The 20041-nt window shown below is 37.3% G+C and overlaps 4 protein-coding genes and 2 long non-coding RNA genes across 6 annotated transcripts in view; 1 reads left to right on the top strand and 5 right to left on the bottom strand.

Moving 5' to 3' along the window:
* Positions 1–20041, bottom strand: part of LOC147499389 (uncharacterized) — a 93433-nt gene that overhangs the window by 52624 nt on the left and 20768 nt on the right. The window lies entirely within an intron of this gene.
* On the bottom strand, positions 209–1183 carry LOC147499396 (uncharacterized). Its single transcript, XR_015194472.1, has 3 exons — positions 1038–1183; positions 819–930; positions 209–297 (listed from the first exon to the last, which is right to left on the bottom strand). It is a non-coding gene; the product is annotated as an uncharacterized LOC147499396 (long non-coding RNA).
* LOC147499395 (uncharacterized) lies at positions 1454–2216 on the bottom strand. Its single transcript, XR_015194944.1, has 3 exons — positions 2059–2216; positions 1872–1947; positions 1454–1564 (listed from the first exon to the last, which is right to left on the bottom strand). It is a non-coding gene; the product is annotated as an uncharacterized LOC147499395 (long non-coding RNA).
* LOC147499394 (pentatricopeptide repeat-containing protein At5g19020, mitochondrial-like) lies at positions 4513–7237 on the top strand. The gene is given in 3 exon segments (XM_086561202.1): positions 4513–6210; positions 6213–6721; positions 6963–7237. Coding segments are annotated over 2 exon segments (2061 nt in total). The 5' UTR covers positions 4513–4622; the 3' UTR covers positions 6686–6721; positions 6963–7237.
* Positions 7723–10031, bottom strand: LOC147499393 (mediator of RNA polymerase II transcription subunit 33B-like). The gene is made up of 2 exons (XM_086561201.1): positions 9905–10031; positions 7723–9154 (listed from the first exon to the last, which is right to left on the bottom strand). The coding sequence occupies exons 1-2, from the start codon at positions 10011–10013 to the stop codon at positions 8040–8042; spliced, it is 1224 nt and encodes a 407-aa protein (XP_086417327.1). The 5' UTR covers positions 10014–10031; the 3' UTR covers positions 7723–8039.
* LOC147499392 (mediator of RNA polymerase II transcription subunit 33A-like) lies at positions 7723–18320 on the bottom strand. The gene is made up of 12 exons (XM_086561200.1): positions 17954–18320; positions 16614–16724; positions 15233–15580; positions 14805–15124; positions 14603–14694; positions 13746–14106; positions 12867–13077; positions 11956–12070; positions 11191–11352; positions 10355–11011; positions 9905–10113; positions 7723–9154 (listed from the first exon to the last, which is right to left on the bottom strand). The coding sequence occupies exons 1-10, from the start codon at positions 18229–18231 to the stop codon at positions 10361–10363; spliced, it is 2649 nt and encodes an 882-aa protein (XP_086417326.1). The 5' UTR covers positions 18232–18320; the 3' UTR covers positions 7723–9154; positions 9905–10113; positions 10355–10360.

Below are 20041 nucleotides of genomic sequence, written 5' to 3'. Positions count from 1 at the left end.
CACAAAGTGACACAAAATTAATGAAAATATCACACCGGCAAAGAAGAGAGATGAACCTTAAAAAGATGAAGATAGTAGTTCTCCAACCCGGTTGAAAGCACGGACGACACCCATCCAAATGAAGTTAATCGTTATTTCAATTTATGTGCATTTACCACACCTATATTGTAAAAGCGAATTGTACCAATTGCAGTAGTTTAGCATCGTCCCATGCCTTTCGACATGGGTGACATCAAGGCATATAGACATCTAACTGCAACATGGCTCTACTCTGACAGGCATGGCATTGCATCCAATCTTAAGTTGAACACAATGAGAGAAAATATTAACTAGGAGACAAAAGCAGGAGCACATCTATTTGTTTTAAAGAGAAACTAATAAGATGTAAAAATTATCTTATAGCCTTTAAGTTTCTTTAAGGTATAAGGAGCTTTCTTAGACGTAGAAATAGAAAATATCCACAAAGCAACCCCAATATCTCACATTTTATGATTGGCACAAATTAACCTACAAACCCAATAACCCGTAATACTATGTGCATACTGGTTTAACCAACAATTGATCCCACTACTTATGAACAGATTCATTTAATTGATCCAATTACTATGAGCAGAGCATGTTAAAATAGAAAATGATTGTACACCATGTATAGCATAAAAAGTGAAAATAACGTTTATGTACAAAGTTATAACTCTTTCTAGAAACAAAGAAGTATCATGTGTTATATACGCTACACTCGTTAAAATGTTATTCAAAGCTCAAGTGCTTTTAAGATTCAGATTGAAATTCTATATGCATGAAGTCACCAAATAACCTACATGTACCACCATAGAACGTCACATCCTGAGTTTGAGTAGATCCACACTTATGAAGAGCTTATGTCTCTGCTTCATGCCCGCAAAGGTGAAATGCAATAGTGCAACCTAAGCTCTTTATGCACACAAAAATACACCACTAATTAGACTTGAAGTTCAATATTTCATCTAATGTTTGGAAAAAAAAAATACATAAATAGAATAGATGAGTCAAACTGTTACCTTTGAATTGCCTGAGATGGGTGACATCTTGGGATGTACTTATTTTCTTATAGCCTTCAACTGGTAACATAAATTGGTTGCTTAAATATTTGAAAATTTTATGATGAATATTTAACCTAGAGTCCAAATTGGTTTATTGTCGTTCAAGCTCACCTCCAGCTTCTTATAAAAAACAATCAGGTCATAGATCAGCTCTAAAGTTTGCCTCAAACAATGCACATTTAGCCGGATAATCTGTAACTCCAAAACAATAATATCTAATCGTCATAATACTAAAAATACTTGGTTAAGGAGGGCTTGCTCAATAAGTTCAACAACTATCGTAAAAGATTTCTTCTATCATTGTACACGCCAATCAAGTAATATCGAATATTGAATAAACCTAGGATAAGAGTTTGTGTAAGGTTGTCTCACCATTTGAGTATCACCTCCATTCCTTTTGTGATCACCATCAAACGTAATCGGGAAATATCAATTTTCTTTGTATTAGCTTGTTCTCGATCCCATGGGAAATTCACTCATTAAACCTGAAATCCAATATAGTATAGTATTAGCCAATGTTTGCCACTGGAAATCATAGACAAACTCACTAACCTAACCAATCAATTTAGAAACCAATGTGCACAGTTATAATCTAGATGTTTGGATCATTAAACACACAAAAACAAAGTAAAAATAAAGTACTCAAAATAGATGAGCAAGTAGTGGCATAGCGGTTTCGAAAATGTTTGCACCGTCTTCTAATCATCAAGCTAAAAATCCTAAACCCAAGCAATAATTTGAACATCCCTATTCTACAGTTTAATTAGAAGACTTAACCAAAGAGTAACTTACCTCTATCACCAAAAAAAATTGGTAGATGAGTTGAAGTTGTGATAACTTCGTGCCGCTCTTCCTCATTTATTGTGAGCTGAAAATGCAACCACACTTAAAACATTGATAATCTCAAAGACGCCAACTAAAAACAATAGAAAAGTGTCAATTGAGTCATGGACACTCAATCTAATTCTTTGAAAGTTACATAATTATTGAATCCTCCAGCTTCCGCACATCAATTGAATTCTTTGGTGGCGGCGCGACAACATCCAATCTTCCTCATCGAGAACACTCTCATTAACCGCACCATAGCTCTAATCAACAAATTCTTCAAAAATCAAACAAACCACTTACATCTGTAGGTGATTGGACATTATTCTTCAAAGAGCTTCACAAATTCTTCACAAGGAAATAGAACCTGTGAATTACGCAAAGCAATGAGTTTCTCACTGTTGAAGGAGAATACTACCACTACAAATTCATATAATAACAGCTGGTTACACTTACCTTCTTTATCAGTGGAAATTCTTTAATAGATTTACCATCACAGCAAGAAGTTTTTCCACCAATGCTTAATCGACATCTGATTTTGCAATCGACCTCCAAATTTCTCGAAGCTCTCGACATTTTTGTCCGTGACTTGAACTGGCAAGTATGAGAGCTGAAGAAACAAAACGATAGCCGCCACGCTAACGGAAACATATTACAAAGATTTCGTAACACTATTAAACCAAGAATAATGAGGCCCCTTGGTTAACATAACAAACTACCAAACTTAATTTTCCCCAATCAAATTAGTCTTCCTAATCCACAACAAGAAAGTTGGACACATATTACAATGAACAACACAATGTGCATTAAATTCCAACCATCAAGAAACGAAATTTAACAAAAAGATAAAGAAAAAAATTACCAATACATTACATGCCTTTGCAACTTAACACCTCTTACTACTCCCAGTTTTCCCACACGCACCACAAACACCACCATCGCCGCTTTCAACAAAGAATCGACACACATATTATTATTACTATTATTTTCTTGTTCTTGGAAATTGGCATCATACTAGAAAGTATGAAGAAGCAAAGTGGTTTTAAGCAAGTGAAGTAATCCAATACCGATTAAAATAGATGTGAATATGAATTGGAATAATAATGGGTAAGATCCAATGCTATACTAAAAAGGAGCAACCCCGAATTTTAAAAGGAATTTAAGAAAAATGAGAAGTGCAATTTAATGGTGTTTTTTTTTTTTTGGTTCAAGCTAATTGGTTTTGGAGAAAAAAAGGTCAAGAGAGGGTTGGGTGAGTTGAGAGATATTAGCGTAATGGCAGCCATCGAGAAAAAGAGAGTTTGGGGAGGATAGGCTTTTTTTTTCTTTCTTCTTTTTTTATCGCATAAAAAGGAAGAAGAGAAGAATAAGAGAGGGGTTTGAAGAGATGAATTTTTTTTTTGAGAGTTGGGAGTGTTTTGTAGAATTGAAAAAAAAAAAAAGTATAGAAAGAGGTTTTTATCTATTTTGGATTACTTAACAATTTAAATCGCCAAAAAAAAGGGCGAATTCATTTTTATGTAAAATCGATGTGTCACCGAGAGAAAAAAGGGGTCGACGTGGGTCACCGGAGCATTCTCAACTACTCAAGATTAATGGTCTTTGATTGTATCCGCGGTGTAGCAACACACCCAACTTTTCCATCAAAAAAAAATACTAGTTATAATAGTGTATAATTCATCCCAAAAACAAAATTTGTAGTGTATATTAGTTGTAGCAGCCCCCCTTGAGTGGCAATCCTGGATCCGCCCCTGTCTAGATGTCATGTACTTTTTTAATATCATTGACAGCTTCATTAAAACGATTGGTCATACCATGAATCTGTGTGCAAAGAGAAAACAATAACATTGATAACATCTAACTACTTTAATGAGAATGGTTCGGTGAACAGTAGATGTTTCCGATTATACCCCTATCCGGTTTCGATTATTATGGTTATGTTAGAATTGAGATTTGTAATAACCTTAAAATCTCCCTCTATAAATAACATATCCAGCCCCAGTTCTTTTTTTACAGCAAACACATCCAACCCCAGTTTTTTCCTAAAATCTCCCTCTATAAATAACACATCCAACCCCAATTTTTTCCATAGCAAACACATTATGGCTGGCTCGGGAATTTGATGATGGATCTCCTGTTTTTGTTTTTAAGAATGGTGGAAAACTTGTCCTTGTTGCTAATGAGTCGCTGCCTCGTATATCTGGGACACGCCTCATCATGGATCTAGTGCTTCATCTTTTGGATCTTGACATGGCTCTGTTGGTGCTTACGGTGTTGTTGAGCTTCCTGCTTACCGTGTAACTTATCCTGAGGCTTCGAAGAATTAGTTTATCATATGGGATTTAGGATTTGGGCAATTTGTGATCTCCCTATTTGCTCAATTTAAAAACACCTCTCACACAAACCCCTCCTTGAATTTAGAATAAGCCCTTTTTATTAATAATTTAGAAAAACCTCCCAAATAAATAACATAATTATCCCATATATTTAAAAATAAAAATAGATAATTACAATTACCAATTAGAATTAGAATTAGAATCCATGCCTAACTATCAATCTCGAATGACGGGTTTCAAGAATTTAGAAAAAAAAAAAAAAAAAAAAAAAAAAAAAAAAAAATCTTAAATTAGAATATTGGCCCCCTTCCATCTTTTAAAAGTTAGTTATAGTTCCATATTCGAAAATCTTTAACGGCTACTTTTAAAAGTTTGAGTTGTCATGACCAACATTCTTCCCTCCATATTTCCCCACACTCGAAAATGGTCAACAAAAACCCATTTCCCACTACTCAACCCCACTTTACAAAACCATCTCCACTCGTTTCTCGAAAGCCGAAACAATCATAAACACACAAGTTCAGAATACGCATTAGTTTCATCTTTAAAATCATGTACAAATCTCTTCCAAGGGGAAGTAATACATTGTGTTGTTTTCAGACTGGGACTAGATTCTAATGTTTATGTCAATAATAGTTTGATTAATTTATATGTCAAGTGTGGTAGAGTAGAGGAAGGTAGATTGTTGTTTGAGTTGAGTGGAAGGTTGGATTTGGCTTCTTGGAATATTATGATGGGTGGGTATGTGAAAAATGACCGGTTAGAAGATGGTATGAGATTGTTTGAGAGAATGCCTGATAGAGATTGTGTTTCTTTTACTACTATGATAATGGGCTTGGCCAAAAATGGTAAGCGGAATGAAGCTATTGAGATTTTTAAGGAAATGAAGCTTTTCGGGGTGAGTTTTAATGAGGTGACGTTGGCGAGTTTGATCTCGGCTTATTCGCATTTGGGTGGGAGTTATAATGGATGTATGGTGCATGCGTTGGCTATTAAGGCGGGGCTTGAAATGTTTCTTCTTGTTTCGACTAATTTGGTTCTTATTTATTGTAATAGCTTTAGATTAGGTGACGCCAAAGTTATTTTTAATGAGATTCCGGAGAGGAATGAAGTTACGTGGAATGTTATGTTGAATGGTTACTCAAAGATGGGTCTTGTTGATTTGGCGAGAAAACTGTTTGATAGGATTCCAGTAAGAGATTTAGTTTCGTGGAGTACTATGATTGATTGCTACGTACGCGCTGACATGTTAGATGAAGCTTTGAGTGTGTATCGCGAAATGGTGTCTGCTGGTTTGGCGCCTAATGAGGTGATGATAGTTGACTTAGTTTCAGCTTGTGGGAGGTTAGTGGCACTTGATGAAGGTCAGCAGTTACATTGTTGGACGGTAAAGACTGGCTTAGAGTGCTATGTCTTCATGCAGGCAACGATAATTCATTTTTACGCAGCTTGTTCCATGATGGATCTAGCTTGTTTGCAATTTGAATCCGGGCGTAAAGATAATATCACATCTTGGAATGCTCTCGTTGCGGGGTTTGTAAGAAACAAGATGGTTGATCTGGCGAGGCAAGTATTTAATGAGATGCCTGAAAGAGATGTTGTCTCGTGGAGCTCTATGGTTGCAGGTTATGCACAGATTGGGCAATCTGATTCCACTCTAGAGTTATTCCACGAGATGCTAGAAAGTGGAGTCCAACCAAATGAAATAACAATGGTTAGCGTCCTCTCTAGTATTGCGAGTACAGGAAAAATGGATCACGGAAAATGGGTTCATGATTATATACATGATAACTCACTCCCTCTTAATGACAACCTAAGTGCAGCTCTGATTGATATGTATGCCAAGTGTGGGAGCATAAGCACCGCCTTTGAAGAATTCCACCGACTCCAAGACAGAATCATTTCAATTTCACCTTGGAATGCTATCATCTGTGGCCTGGCCATACATGGGCATGCAGATATGTCACTCAGAGTTTTTCAGATCTACAAAGGACCCATATAAGACCCAATTCAATCACTTTCATTGGAGTCTTGAGTGCTTGTTGCCACGCAGGGTTGATTGAGCAAGGAGAATGGTATTTTGACTCTATGAAGAGAGTTTATGGGATAGAGCCAAACATCAAGCATTATGGTTGTATGGTCGACCTCTTTGGTAGATGTGGACGTCTAGCAGAAGCTGAGAGATTAATAATGAGGATGCCGATGAGGGCAGATATTGTCATATGGGGAACACTGCTTGCTGCATCTAGAACCCATGGGAATGTGGAAATAGGAGAAAGGGCAGCAAAGAACCTAGCACATTTGGAGCCAGCTCATGGAGCATCTCAAGTCTTACTGTCTAATTTATACGCAGATGTAGGGTGGTGGAACGAAGTATCCCTAGTAAGGAAAACGTTGCAAAGCCAGAGACTGAAGAAGTTGCCTGGGTACAGTGGTGTTGTGTAACCAGTCATTCTGGAGTTTTGGAGTTCTCACTCTACTGTAAGTCTGAAACACTTGCTGAATTCTGTATGCGTAGAGAAATAGAAATCATAATTGCAGCACCACCTGGACTTTCCTATCTGTTACAACATTTGATTATTTTCAATCTTGTACATTGTACTCAATCCATACTAAAATGAATCTATTTCTAGGACATTCACCATGCTCTGCTACACTTTATTACTAAGCATTATAGATGAGTTTTTTTTCAGTTGAAATAGTTAAGGAAGTTTGTGTGCAGTGTTACAAGTTTCAGACATCTTATTATAAATGCCAAAGCACCGCTATGCAGGATCCATAAAGAGCCAAAGCAGTTGCAAGGAGAGCTATTGGTTGCAACTTGCAAGAAACCAAACATTATTTTGCCCCTCTTTAGACACCCAACCCAAGAGTTCGCTCACGGATTATTTTGCTTTCTCTTGAAGTGGTTCGGAGTGTCCTTGTTTTTTGAGTGGCTTACCTGCTCCTTGAGTATTTCCTATATCTAGATAGATCAAAACAGAACCTGTTCCAATCTAGCGTATTTCATCCAAAAAAACACGTAAAAAAAGTTGGTGAGTACAATTGTACAAATGTATAATAGTCAAATTCCGTAAAACAAATGAGTGCTAAGTGCTAACAAATGTATGAAACTGATTAGACCATGTCAAAAGCTCCATGACAAGTCAAAGTGTCGACTTTTGAGCCTCACCAGCTGTTTGTCGAGTTGAGCGCGCCACAATCATAGCAAGGTAGTACAATTACAAAACAGCCACTATTAGATGGAGGCATTACTCCAACATATATAAATAAAACTTTATAATAGCAGATATAAATGAAGGGCAAAATTGGTCAAACAAAGTTGAACAACTACCAAGACACCTATTCCGCGTACTCACCCACGCCTCATTATACATGGAAAAAATAGATAAGATTAACAGAGGCAGTATATAGAGAACACATAATAACTTCTAATTAAGCAAAACAAAAGGTACATAAGCCTAAAAAGAAATGTCCAGATATACTTCGAAAAATGCAAAATTCATTTCCATTTATATACAAATTTGATGGTTCTACAGAGAACTCGGTGTCAGGTTTTCTTGAGGTACAAACAGAAACTTCTACATCTGAAAGAAAATAGATGAAAAGAATTGCTTTCATCCACTTGAAAAATTCAAAACCCATTTCCCATTACTTACAATTGTACATATTTGATGGCTCTACAAAACACTCAACTAGCATAGTGTTTTCGTCAGTTACAAGCAGCAACCTCTGACATCTGAAAGTAATGTACAACTATGGTGTTAGATCACTCCAAAATTGTTATATGTCAGGTATATTACTCCTTACAGATAATCAGTTCGGCAGCCGCTCCCATTGCTCCAATTCCACTTCTTCCTAGCAGAGCCAGAGCAAGTTCCTCCTCATTCCACTGCCTCAACCCCTTGCTCAGTCTCTTTAATACATCCATATCCACTTCTGACAGCCACACTGGTGTACACCCCACCATCAAGCTCACAAAACCTGATACATATGCACGCCAAGTTGCCCAATCACAACCAAGTGAAATCTTCCCATCAAGTGCACTCGCCATGAATTCAAAGTGCGCACCAATGACTTTCGGCCGCCGCTTTGAACCTGATGATACCGAATCCACTCCCCAGGCAAACGTTCCACACATAACTGCAAAGTATGCAAGTGCGTATCCCCCCAGCATTGCACCCATCCCTCCAGATCCTCCATCCTGCTCTGGCCCATGCACAGATAGAAACCAAGAGGGAAGAGTTTCTTGAATCAAAGAATGAACCAGACCTGAGCCACCAGACAGCCAGACTAATGAAGCCCCAAGAGAAGCCGCAAGCTTGACCTTAGTCATTGCCGCAGCGAGTGAAACCTGCCCATATCTCGTGCCATACTTGGTCTTCTTCAACTTTTCTATTCTTTCTTTTGGTTGTCCATTAGCTGCAATCTCTCTCACCGAAAGCATCAAAAGACAGAGAATTTCTTCTGTCATGAACATGATGTCTCGGATACATTCGTAAACTCTTAGGTAGAGAACCCCAGGAGCAACTGGAGAGAAGCCACCATAGAAATGGGAACCATAACCATGTCCAAGAAGAGCACCGATTCCACCATTATTGGTGATAGGTGAACCACTGAGGCCAACTGTTGCAGTGAAGCAGCTCTTAAGAAGCTGGACTACTGCATCACTGTTATGATGGAAGACAGTGCGAGACGCAGAGAAGATAAGGAAGTCACTCCATCGTTTCACCTTCTGGGACCACAATGAGGCAACAATTGGCATGCAAGGCCATGGACAACCTGCAGCAAGGCTCTCCAAGGCCGGGCCAGCCAGGTTCAGAAAGCGCTCGGATCCTCTATCAAGCTTATAAGTGATAGTGAGACTAACAAAAGCTGCCAATGGCAGTGGAAGTGTAGCTTGAGAAGTTCCTCCTGCTGGGGAAAAAATAATCGAGTGCAACTATTGTGAATTGACTTGCTATACCAAGTCGTAATATTTACATATATAGAGGAATCATAATCGTTTTTTTTATTCATCAACTAAAACTGTAAACTATATTTCTGGAGCAAACTTCAGACTTCCTTGCTGCAGTGTCTAACCATGATATGTGTCCAATCCACACCACACATCAAATAAGCAACCCCTAGGATTGACCATGTTTACAGAACACTTGAAAATAAAATGTCTATATCAGATATATGTCTTCCTATCAAAATATCAGCCACTGAATTTTAAAAGAAAAGCGACAAGGCAAATGAAAATCATCACATTGGGGGGGGGGGGGGTTAACCTAATGTGAAATCCTACCAAAGTTGAGGTAAGATTGGACTTGGACATACAAACTGGAGTGTCCTTACTACCTTACTACAGAGGGTTGGACAAACATACCACCTAACCAAATACATTCTACCAGCGGCCTTTACAAAAGGATGTTCAAGGACTCTTAAAACATATGTACACTACTTATCCAAACATCTGGATCATTACAGACTGTTCATACTAAGCTTCACAGGGACAGTTGGCCTATTCATCCTTTGTTACCACTTTTCTTAACCCGATTGGTATAAACCATTCAGTGGTTGGCCCCATATTTATGCATTTGAGATGCAGGTAGCATAGTTTATGTTAAACGCATAGCTCATTTCCTAATACACATATTAGTTTGATGGTTCAAGTAGCACCTTGAGCGAGGCTTGGGACATCGACACCTGTGGTAGCAAGAATTCTTTTAATCTGCTCCTCGGCAGTGGACAGAAACGCAGCAGGGCTTGGCCAATCTGTACCGTTCATGAAGACAGGCTTCCAGATACCACGCGTGTTACCTCGGCTGAAAAGTAGCTAACAATAGTTGCCAAAGATGCAGGCAAGTAGTCTGCTAGATCTTTGAGCCCTGAAATACAACAGTCTTGTTCAGGTAGCAGCACTATATCATTCTAAACTTCAAAACAAACAAACATATGGTATTCTACTTAAAAGATCCATATTAAATGTGAAGTCAAAACGTCTTCCAAGTCTAATTGTAATCCTTAAACCGCAGACTAAAAAAAGAAAAATGAAGTAACAGTTTTGTAGCAGTAAAAGTATCTTAAGGGAGATAACTAAAGTTTGCTGAAAAGCCACACAAGACTCACCAGTAGCTAACTCACTTTAGGAGACAGTCTCCCATGGGAACAAGCTGTAAGAGCAGCATCAACTACGAAGGGCTCAGCTTCCAAGATGTCACATGCCGTCAATTTGGGTCTTAGAGAGGCGTCTTCACTTCCAGGACCTGACGAGCTACTACTCCCAGAAGTTATGGTTTGACTTCCACCTTTATTTACTTTTCTGAACATCATGTGTAGAAGTCCATCAACAATTTGATGAACTGGTGTTCCATGGACTAAACCAGTGAGTGTCGGGTTTATACATGCTTGATGTTGTCTATACCAAAGTTTTAATTTAGGAAACGAGTCCACAAAGATGGGTTGTGTAGGTGATGGAATCGCAGGAGTTGAGAGTTTCCTAATTCTATTCCGATCCTTTGGTGTTTTTCCAGAGGATACTTGAGAGTTCCGAACCAATAAAAGGTATTCTGGGGTTAGCTGGGACCAGACTGGAGGCACATCTCCCATTACATGTTCAAGAGGTGGATGATTAAATCTCCACAGCCTCAATAAAAGAATAAATGCATTTGAAAACACATTATGAACATTGATTTCTTCTCCAGTTGGAAGCGTCCAGGATACATCGGGCACACATGACCCAAAGACCTCACATATATCCATTAATGCACCCGCCAGTTGTGGAACCTAGAAAAATTGAACACCCTCATAAATTGATCCAATAGATCTTCTGATGAACTTTCCAATAGAAAATGAGTATTATTGGCTTTGAAAAGCCTTTATAGTATAGATGGATGTAAGAACCAAACGAAAATTGATAAATTATCAATCGAAATGGTATTTGTGGATAGAGAATCCAAGCTTACCAAGCCATGTAAAGATAAAATTTGGACCGCGTCAACAGATGATGTGCCCACAAGTAAAGTGTTGAGCGAAGGAGCAAGACCTATTAAATGACTGTCACTTCCAGAATAATTTGAGGGAACTGGAGGCGACAGCAGTTTTGTAACAAAACGGACAGTGTATTCCTGTAATAACACGGATAAGGAGTAATTTGGTATCATAAAATCTAAAAGGGAAACAAAACGTAAAGAATCTTTGCTGTGAATATTTCTCTCTCTCTTCTCCAATTCCCATCCACATACATCCAAAACTAAATGAGAATCAATACAGGAGCAAAATGGTAAGCTATAATAAGTAGGATGTGACATAATGACTAGAGCCTGAACCCTGGAACATTTAAAATTTAGAGCACAGTATTATAGTTCCAGCTATGTTTGGAGGTCCTTTTCCAATTAAAGAATATAGAACAAGTAAAAGAAATTTATTTGAACAACCATCTGATTAGTGTATGGATACAGAAAAAATAAGTACATATACAGAAAGCTTTTAAAAAGTAATATACAAAAAACAATGGTTGAATTGGATCAGCAGATTCAGTGGGAAGGTTAGCATCACAAAAAAGGCATAACAGTTTTATGCCATTGCTAGAAACAATAGAATGCTACCTATCAATAGAAATAAGAAAAAGAAACAAAATTTAAAACTCAAAAAATAAAAAATAAAATGCTATGAAGAGGTCTCTTTTTGTAATTCCTTTAGTAGTTCCAGATATGACTTGAGCTTAATACCTGTATATTCCAACCTCGAAGGAAAGATGCCCCACAGAGAATGGTAGCTGCAGATATTTTCTCGTCATCTGACCCATTAACTGCAATCTCATATATTTTCTCGAGCTCTGCCAAGCTTCCATCAAATTCATGAGTAAAATTCAGTGGCTTTCCCCCTCGGTAAGTTAAACGGAAAAAGAAAGAGAGAGAGAGAGAGAGACACGTTGTACACGTGGTTTCCGGATATACTGTACAAGTAGTGTGACTGACAGTACAAATCATCATATTCTAGGAAAGTTAAAAAAACAAATCTTAAATTGTACATCAAGGCATACTTAAACCATCTACTATCAAATTTTATACCTAATTAATGAAGACTATTTGTAGTCGGTCCATCATGAAAACTAAACCAAATGCTCGTTTCTTCTCATGCCTAAGTTTCTTCTCTTGCCTAAGTTTATTATATTTAAGATAGTGTTCTAGTTACTTTAAGATGCATGTGTGATAACTATATGACAGTGAGTAAGTTGAATCATTATAGGCTATAATAAAATTCCCTGGACGCCACTTTCAAACAGAGTTTGTAAAAGGTGAATGCCAACTCCTAAATTCCTAATCACATCTAACAAACTAGTAGGCTAGTGGAGTTGACAGATTATTCCAAATATGTATTGTAGTAATAAAAAGCTTAGAGCTTAAAGTAGACATAGATGAACTTAAAGTGTATACATGACATTTAACACTGCTACACAGCTAAATGAATTTCATCTCATCTCCATGAACTTAAAGTGTGTAGGAAATCTCTACAATTGGGGAAGGAACTTTAATAAACCATTGGTGCCAACAGTTCAATACTTCAATTGTTCCATGCTTGCATGCAATATGGTTCAAATTACTTCACGAAGTGTTTAGAGAAGAAAGTGCCACCATACCTTGAAGCAGGAGTTGAAACTAAAGCGTTCACCATTGATGCGGTTAGTGAAGCCCCTTTCATCAATGATGACCACCCAGGTATTTGTCCAGGCAAACTGTGGGGAATTTGATTGATGCGCCCTTTGACATAGCCAGGCCAGAAATATACTGATGTGTCCAATAGATTTCTCGCAATACAGGCCTCAACAATCAGATGACGCAGATTTCCAGCTGCAATTATATATTAAGTAAGACTGCAAAGTACTGCACATAAGCCACGGATAAAAATCACAAGGCCCAATTAAAATCACCAGAAGGAAATAGAATGCAGGGCAAGTAGGCAAGAAATAAAAGGGTCCCACATCTCCCACCAAAGAGAGATTGTTCACAAAAAATGAACCTGATCAAATGAGATACTTTGCCAATGCAGTCACTAGCTATTCAGATGGTTGAAGAAAAACTAAGGTAAAGAATGCAGTAGAACTTTAAATGGGCTGTGGAAGAGTGGTCCAAACTGTATTCTATTAATAGGACAGAGATTCCATTTACAACATTGTAATGTGAACTTGAAGGATACTTCTTTTTGTTTAGGGTGTGCATAATCTCGTAACTTAGTATCTTGCTATGTGGGGATTACCCTTTTGTAAATTTTTATCTTGTCTTGGAATGATGAATGTCTTTTACCGCTCACGATTCTGTCTCACAACCTTCTACTGTTTTTTCTATTTTCTAAACAGAAATTTCATAGTTACTTCAGGTTATCTTATGAGATTTAAGTGCTGCTGAGCCGTTCATCAATTTCCTGTCAGTCCATCACGCTTGATACATTGATTCCTTTCTCTGTGCACAACATCTAGACAGAAATAATATCCAAATTATGCAAAGGAGAGATTGCTTACAACAATTCATTGGCAAATCACTCATGCTAATGCTATCGAAGTATCCACTTCCAACAGTGACACCGGAAACAAACATCATCGCTTTGGCCGCAGCTTGATTGGCTACAGAAGTAATAAGTTGAGGTGGGGAAAGTAATCCCTCATAATCTCCCAGTATCTGTAAGCTAGAGACCAAATCCTTGCGACACCTTCCTACAACTTGCTTGTCACACCATTGATCAGTTAGATTGTTTTCTGCTTCATCCATCAGTGAAGCCTCCTCTTCCTCAATAATATCAGCAATCACAAGTATCGTAATGGACAATAACATGCATAAGCGGGTATCGAGACGAGGGACAGGACCCTCGATGGGATCCCTTTCCTGAATGTCAATAAGAAAAAATAGTATTAAATTATTAATGTATATTAGTTGGAGGATAAAATACTGAATGCACCCTAGGATCCTTGAGACAGTACACACCCCTGAGGCTCTGACTTCATGTTGTATATCTAGCTACCTCACTAAAATTAGTGGGTCACACCTTCGGCGGGGAATAGCCTGTGATTGTGGAGTAGATATATCCGACCACTCAACTTCTAACCTTCTTACCAATCATTACCATAATGTTTCTAAAAAATTTCATTAGCTATATGCCTATGTGGAAATGACTAGCCCTTGTCTGAAATCACTAAGTATATTGTTGTGTGTGTGTCTCTGGAGGAGGGGGATCATTATTTACAATTAAATATTTCATGTATTTATGATCCCCTCCTTTGCCTGACAACACCAAGAACATCATAGGATGGGGTGCAGTACATCGAACATATATTTAACATCTATAATATGTTAGGAAAATTGCAGCACAATGAACCTATACCCGTTGAACATGCCGAAGAGCAGCAAACCAAAGACCTAAGAAGGTATCGTGCCATGTAGTACCATTAATTGCTTGAAGAGACTTTATGTAACCTGTATAAAATTCAAATTTTATCATCTTATATAGCCCCAAAAGTATTGAACTACAGCCATTAATATCAAGGAAATAAATCTCACTAGAATGACACAGCAAACACCAATACCACAGAGATCTTCAATGGCACTTGTTGGTGCAACCTGTGATCCAGCAGTGGCATCTTCAAGGAACAGATCAAGGGGAAGCCAAATTGCAGAACTAGTAGCCCCATGACACAGACCAGCTGAATACGTGAGAGACCCCGAATTTGTAGCAGCACAAAACTCTTTCTGTAGAGGGGTTCTGCTTTCTTGAGAAAATACCTTTTGCATATCTGATGAAAGCTGCATCAGGGCTTCTGGAGATATCAATTTTGAACTTCTCAATGCAGAAGAGTTTGCCCCAAGCAGTCTTAGATGTTGAACAAAAGCCCGCCAGTGTGAAGGCCTATGAAGATGGTATACAGTTAAGATCAAGTATGAAAAGAATTATTAAGTTCTGACATTACTGCTGCACATGAACTGCAGTGAATATGCAAAGGAAGAAGTATCTTACATGTTTTTCTGTGCCAAGTAAAGAAGTCCTGAAGTTATTTTATTTTGCAGAAGTTGCCCAATTTGCTCAACAGCCATAACAGAATTTAATTTAAGCAGTCTGTCGTGGTGTTCAGTTGCCTTCTCAATGAAGCTATCATCACCATCTAATTCCATATCTTGCAATGTGGTTGCCCATTTGGACTTCTTTTCTGGCGTCTGCTCCAGCAATCCTTCATCGTCCAATGCTGCATCGAGTAACTGCCATACTATAGAAAATACGTATTCAACGACAAGGGTTCCAGGTTCACACACTCGAAGGCCAAATATCTCTGAAAGATGAAGAATTTCATCTACAGACTTCATGATCCTGCATAAGAGACATGTGTAAAGGATCCCACTTTTTACTACTCACTGCAGCATAATTTGAAAGGAAGCTCACTGCAATACATAGATCAGATGTAGTTTGCTGATAAAGTATACAAGGTAATGTGGGTATATACACAGGTTCATGATATCAGTAAACGTGTTGATTTGATATTACTTGAGACATTGCTTGAGTAAATTGAGAGAGACATTATCCTTCAGTTAATCTGTCTTACGCTTTTAAGTTGCATGGCTAGAGCTATCCTGACCCATTAACTTTTACCATCTCTGTTGTGTGACTATGTGTGCGACTCTTGCTGTATGTAGAACAACCAACACAACCCATCTACCCCACACACAAAACTCTCACAATACATATGTTAAAGTTCTGGTTATGACACATCCCACCTATATACTAAATGACATAGATAGGAAAGGAGTTTGTACTGTATAATGTAGAAAAAGGAAAGAAAAGCAATATGCATAGTTGGTGGTGATTTCTTTAACTTCAAAAACATATCTGACAAATGGAGATGCAAAAGGAAAAGCCCACACGCCAGCATATATCCTAAGACGTGAGCTTAACAGGAGTGACAGCAAAATGTGTGTCTGTGGCTGTGTGCTGATGTGTTTCGGACTGTTGTCTGTTGATGACAAGCAACATAAATGATTTACCTCCTCAACGATATGCAAGAAGAGGGTCTGTCGGCTTCAAGAATTTTAAAAATAAAGAAGAGAGTTCTGCTTGAGCTATTATCTGTCTACCTAAACATTTAATATTGACTCGATGAAAGAACACTATAGTATTTTGCTAGAAAGTTCTGTGTTGAAAAATATTATGGTTAACGGTTGGAAGGAGACTAGGAGAGCCTTCTGAGAGACTTTCGGATTTTTCTATACTTAAATTTATTTGATGAAAAAATATAACTTTCCATCAGCAGCACATCGCTCCCAGTACTGAACAATATACGTACACAAGATGGAAAACTGAATTGCATTGATAATGTCAGCAAAAGACAAAATAAAATGAAACTTACTTTTGATAATTCGGATCATGGATTTGAGATTTAAATGAAAAAGCATATCGCTTAAGGAGTTCCATATAGAGTCTGAATGCACCAGGCCGGTGCCGTCGACTTGGAATTACCCTGTAAAAAAAGTAGGACAGAAGTCAGGGTGTGTGCCATAGTAGGACAGTATATTCATAAGATCAAACTATGATAGCAATGAAAAATCCCCTCATAAGGTAATATCAAACATAAAATCATTTGTTTTGTAAGACAAGAGGAAACAAGAACCACAAAAAGAGAGGTCAGACATCATAACAATGCTGTCAGTTGTAACGAAACAAAGAGATACCAACAATATGGGAAAAGGGGAAAGAGAAGATTAACCAAATCTCAACCCCTCTTAAAACAGAACTTCACATGTCTCACAATATTGTCAATCCCTTCTCTGGTCATGAAAATAAATTGTGCAACTTCTAACTTATGGAGTCCAAAAGAGTGCATCAGTTCAAAGAGCTCATCTTAAGTATAATTAATCCATATACAGTATAAGATTTCCTACAACTGACAAAATGCAGAAAAACCAAAAGTAGGCTGGATGCCCAAGATCATGCTCCATCAAACAAAAAATTTACCGAAAGCAAATAGAATTTTATGCAAGACATTCCCAAACATAATGTGAGCATAAAAGTCCTCTTTATACACCACGAGAAGAAACCTCTGTCATTTATTTGTACTGTCATCTTTATAAACATACTACACCATGCAGTACTCTAATCTAAATGAAGTCAATGTCAGAATATAACAAGCAACCTGATTCTTGACAACCCCAAGTTCAAGTCCTTGCTTGTTCATGGTCCTCATACTAAATAAAAAAAACAAAAAAAAAACTTGTCTCATTGTTGAGAGATATTCAAACAATGTAAGTCTTTCATATCTTTCTGACTCCTAGTGAAGCATAACTTAAATAAGACTAAGCATAACTATGATAGAGATTCTGCTAATATTTGTACTAGCTCATTCACATGAATATGGAGAGGATTACTTACTAAGTCATTTACTAAATCTAAGACATGAAACAAGCTCAACAACTCATCTTCACTTACTAGAAACATGCAAATTAAAACCAAACCTTAAAGTCACCTAACCTCAAAAACTCAACATACCCACATAACCAAATCATCAAAAAATCATAAAACAATCCCAAGAGAATCAAAATTCCCCAAATCACACAGTCCTTAAACTTGCAACATTTCATTAAAAATCACAACACATAAAAAAATTCCATCACCCATCACTAAACTCATAACAACACAACACCAATACCAAACAAAATCTTGAAAAGAAACAAAATTTGAGTCAATGGATACCTGGAAGAAAGCAAAGCAAGAACAAGCATAGGTGGGACTAACTTTCCAGTCAAAGCTTTCTCTAAAAACTTCCATGTAATAGGTATATTGTTTTCCCAACAAATGTGTGAAACTAAAAGATGGGCAAGTTCAATAGAAGGTAATGAAACAGCAGCTGAATTTAAAGTTGATGAAAGTTGAGTTGCCCAATGTAAAGGTTCAATTCCTTTGCTTTGTGCATTCTTTGTTAACTCTAGTACGTTTTCCCAAATACCATTTTCTTTGCACAACAACTCCATTTCTTTTTCTTTGTTTCTGGATTGAAATGGAACAACAAGGCAATGCTTTCATGGAAGCTAAAGACAGGTTTTGAGGAGGGGGAAAAAACACTAGAGAGGTTTTAATATAAACAAGTTTCAGGTTTTCTGTAGTCCTGGTCGTCACTTTACTATTTTTCACCTTTTTTTAGCTGCCACGTGTCATGACAACAACGTTAAAGAATCCTTTTTGTTTTTTTTAATGATGCGGAGATAGGCATAGAATATATTAGGTGAGAGTGCTTGAATAACAATGTTGTTACCTCAATCACCCTCTTGCATTTTTTTTGTTTCATGAGTGAAAATATCAACCGAATTGACTTTAAGTGTAGAAATTAAGTAAATAGATGTATCTAACTATCTAAGGATATTTTATTTTAATTTTTTATACGAATGGTTGAACGAATCTTGCAATATGCATTTGATTGTATTTATGATTTTATGTTATAGTTGTACTAAATAATTCACAAGTCACTTTCTTATAGTTATCAGATCATTGTATGCCAACTATAATAATCAAATTTCAACCAAATTCTACAGAATGGGTTGAAATTTAGTGAAAAAGAAAAAGCATACTTCCGATGTTATATAACACTTTGGAGTACAAGAAATGAACTCATGGAGAGGTGGGCTTTTAGCCTTTTTATAAGCATCCCTTTGGCTGTTCTGAAAAGCAAGAACACTGCACGTCTACACATCATGGGTACTTCTTTGGGATATGGGTTTGTTGTGGTTGGTGAGCTTGATTCCAAGGTGTAGTTAGGGTTCTAGACTTTTTGTACGTGTTGGATATTTAGAATGTCAATTAATTAGACGGCTGGCGTTGAGGTAGATATGAACAGAAGTGATGTTTAACGTATTGGCAAGTTTTTTATTACCATCAACTAGCAGTAGGCAGAATTATGAGTTCTCTTTTCTCGTGAAAGCTATAATAGCATTCCCACTAGACGGTCAATATGGTCAATATTATTCAACTCAACATGGGTTTAATTTTTCTTATCTTCTATTGTTTTGGTGAAAAACAAAGTGAAACTGTCCAATACAAAAGTGAATATTAATCCTGGATGGAATGTTAGATTCGGCGTCCGAATGTAAAAATTGAAAAAAGCTACGGACCGAATAAAATATCCGGGTCCGAAGTTTTAAAAAAAAAAAAAAAAACATTACGAGGACGAAATGAAACATTCCGTCCAAAAAAAATTTACCGATTTAAAAAAAAACACACACATACACACACGAGACGAATCCAACATCCTGTCCGAAGATCACAACTTAGCCACTATGACTTGGAAAAATAGTTACCTTGATATTCACTTTTGCATTGAAAAAGGTTTCTGACCATTTGAAGGTGAATATTGTCACATCTCCTTGATATTACCTTTGAAGGTGAATAAACTTTGAGGGTAGCATAGCTGGTCCGGCTTTGGGTTTTTGCTCCTAAAAGTTCATGATTTCCCTCAAGGCCACAGGACGATATAGTACCCAGTTAAATTTTCAACCAGGGCCCACAATTAGTCCAAGTGTGCATAAACTGGTCCGGTTAGCCAGAAAAAATATATATATATATATTGTATTGGAAAGTTTTGGATGACATTATTCTGTGCTTCTTATAGACTCAAATTATGAATTTTAGACCTCCTAAAGCGAGAACGCACTCTCTTAGTCTCTTCACGGATAAGACTTTGAATCAGACAACGATATTTAGTTTTCCCTATCAACACTGGACGTTGAACAAATTAACTGGTTAACAAGTGCAGTCCATTTGTCAGCAAACTTTGTTGGGTATCCAGTT

The sequence above is a fragment of the Coptis chinensis genome, chromosome 5, assembly GCF_015680905.1.
Source record: "Coptis chinensis isolate HL-2020 chromosome 5, ASM1568090v1, whole genome shotgun sequence".
Classification (NCBI taxonomy): Eukaryota; Viridiplantae; Streptophyta; class Magnoliopsida; order Ranunculales; family Ranunculaceae; genus Coptis; species Coptis chinensis.
The sequence above is the reverse complement of the archived record's forward strand: the minus strand, read 5'-3'. Positions and strand labels throughout refer to the sequence as shown.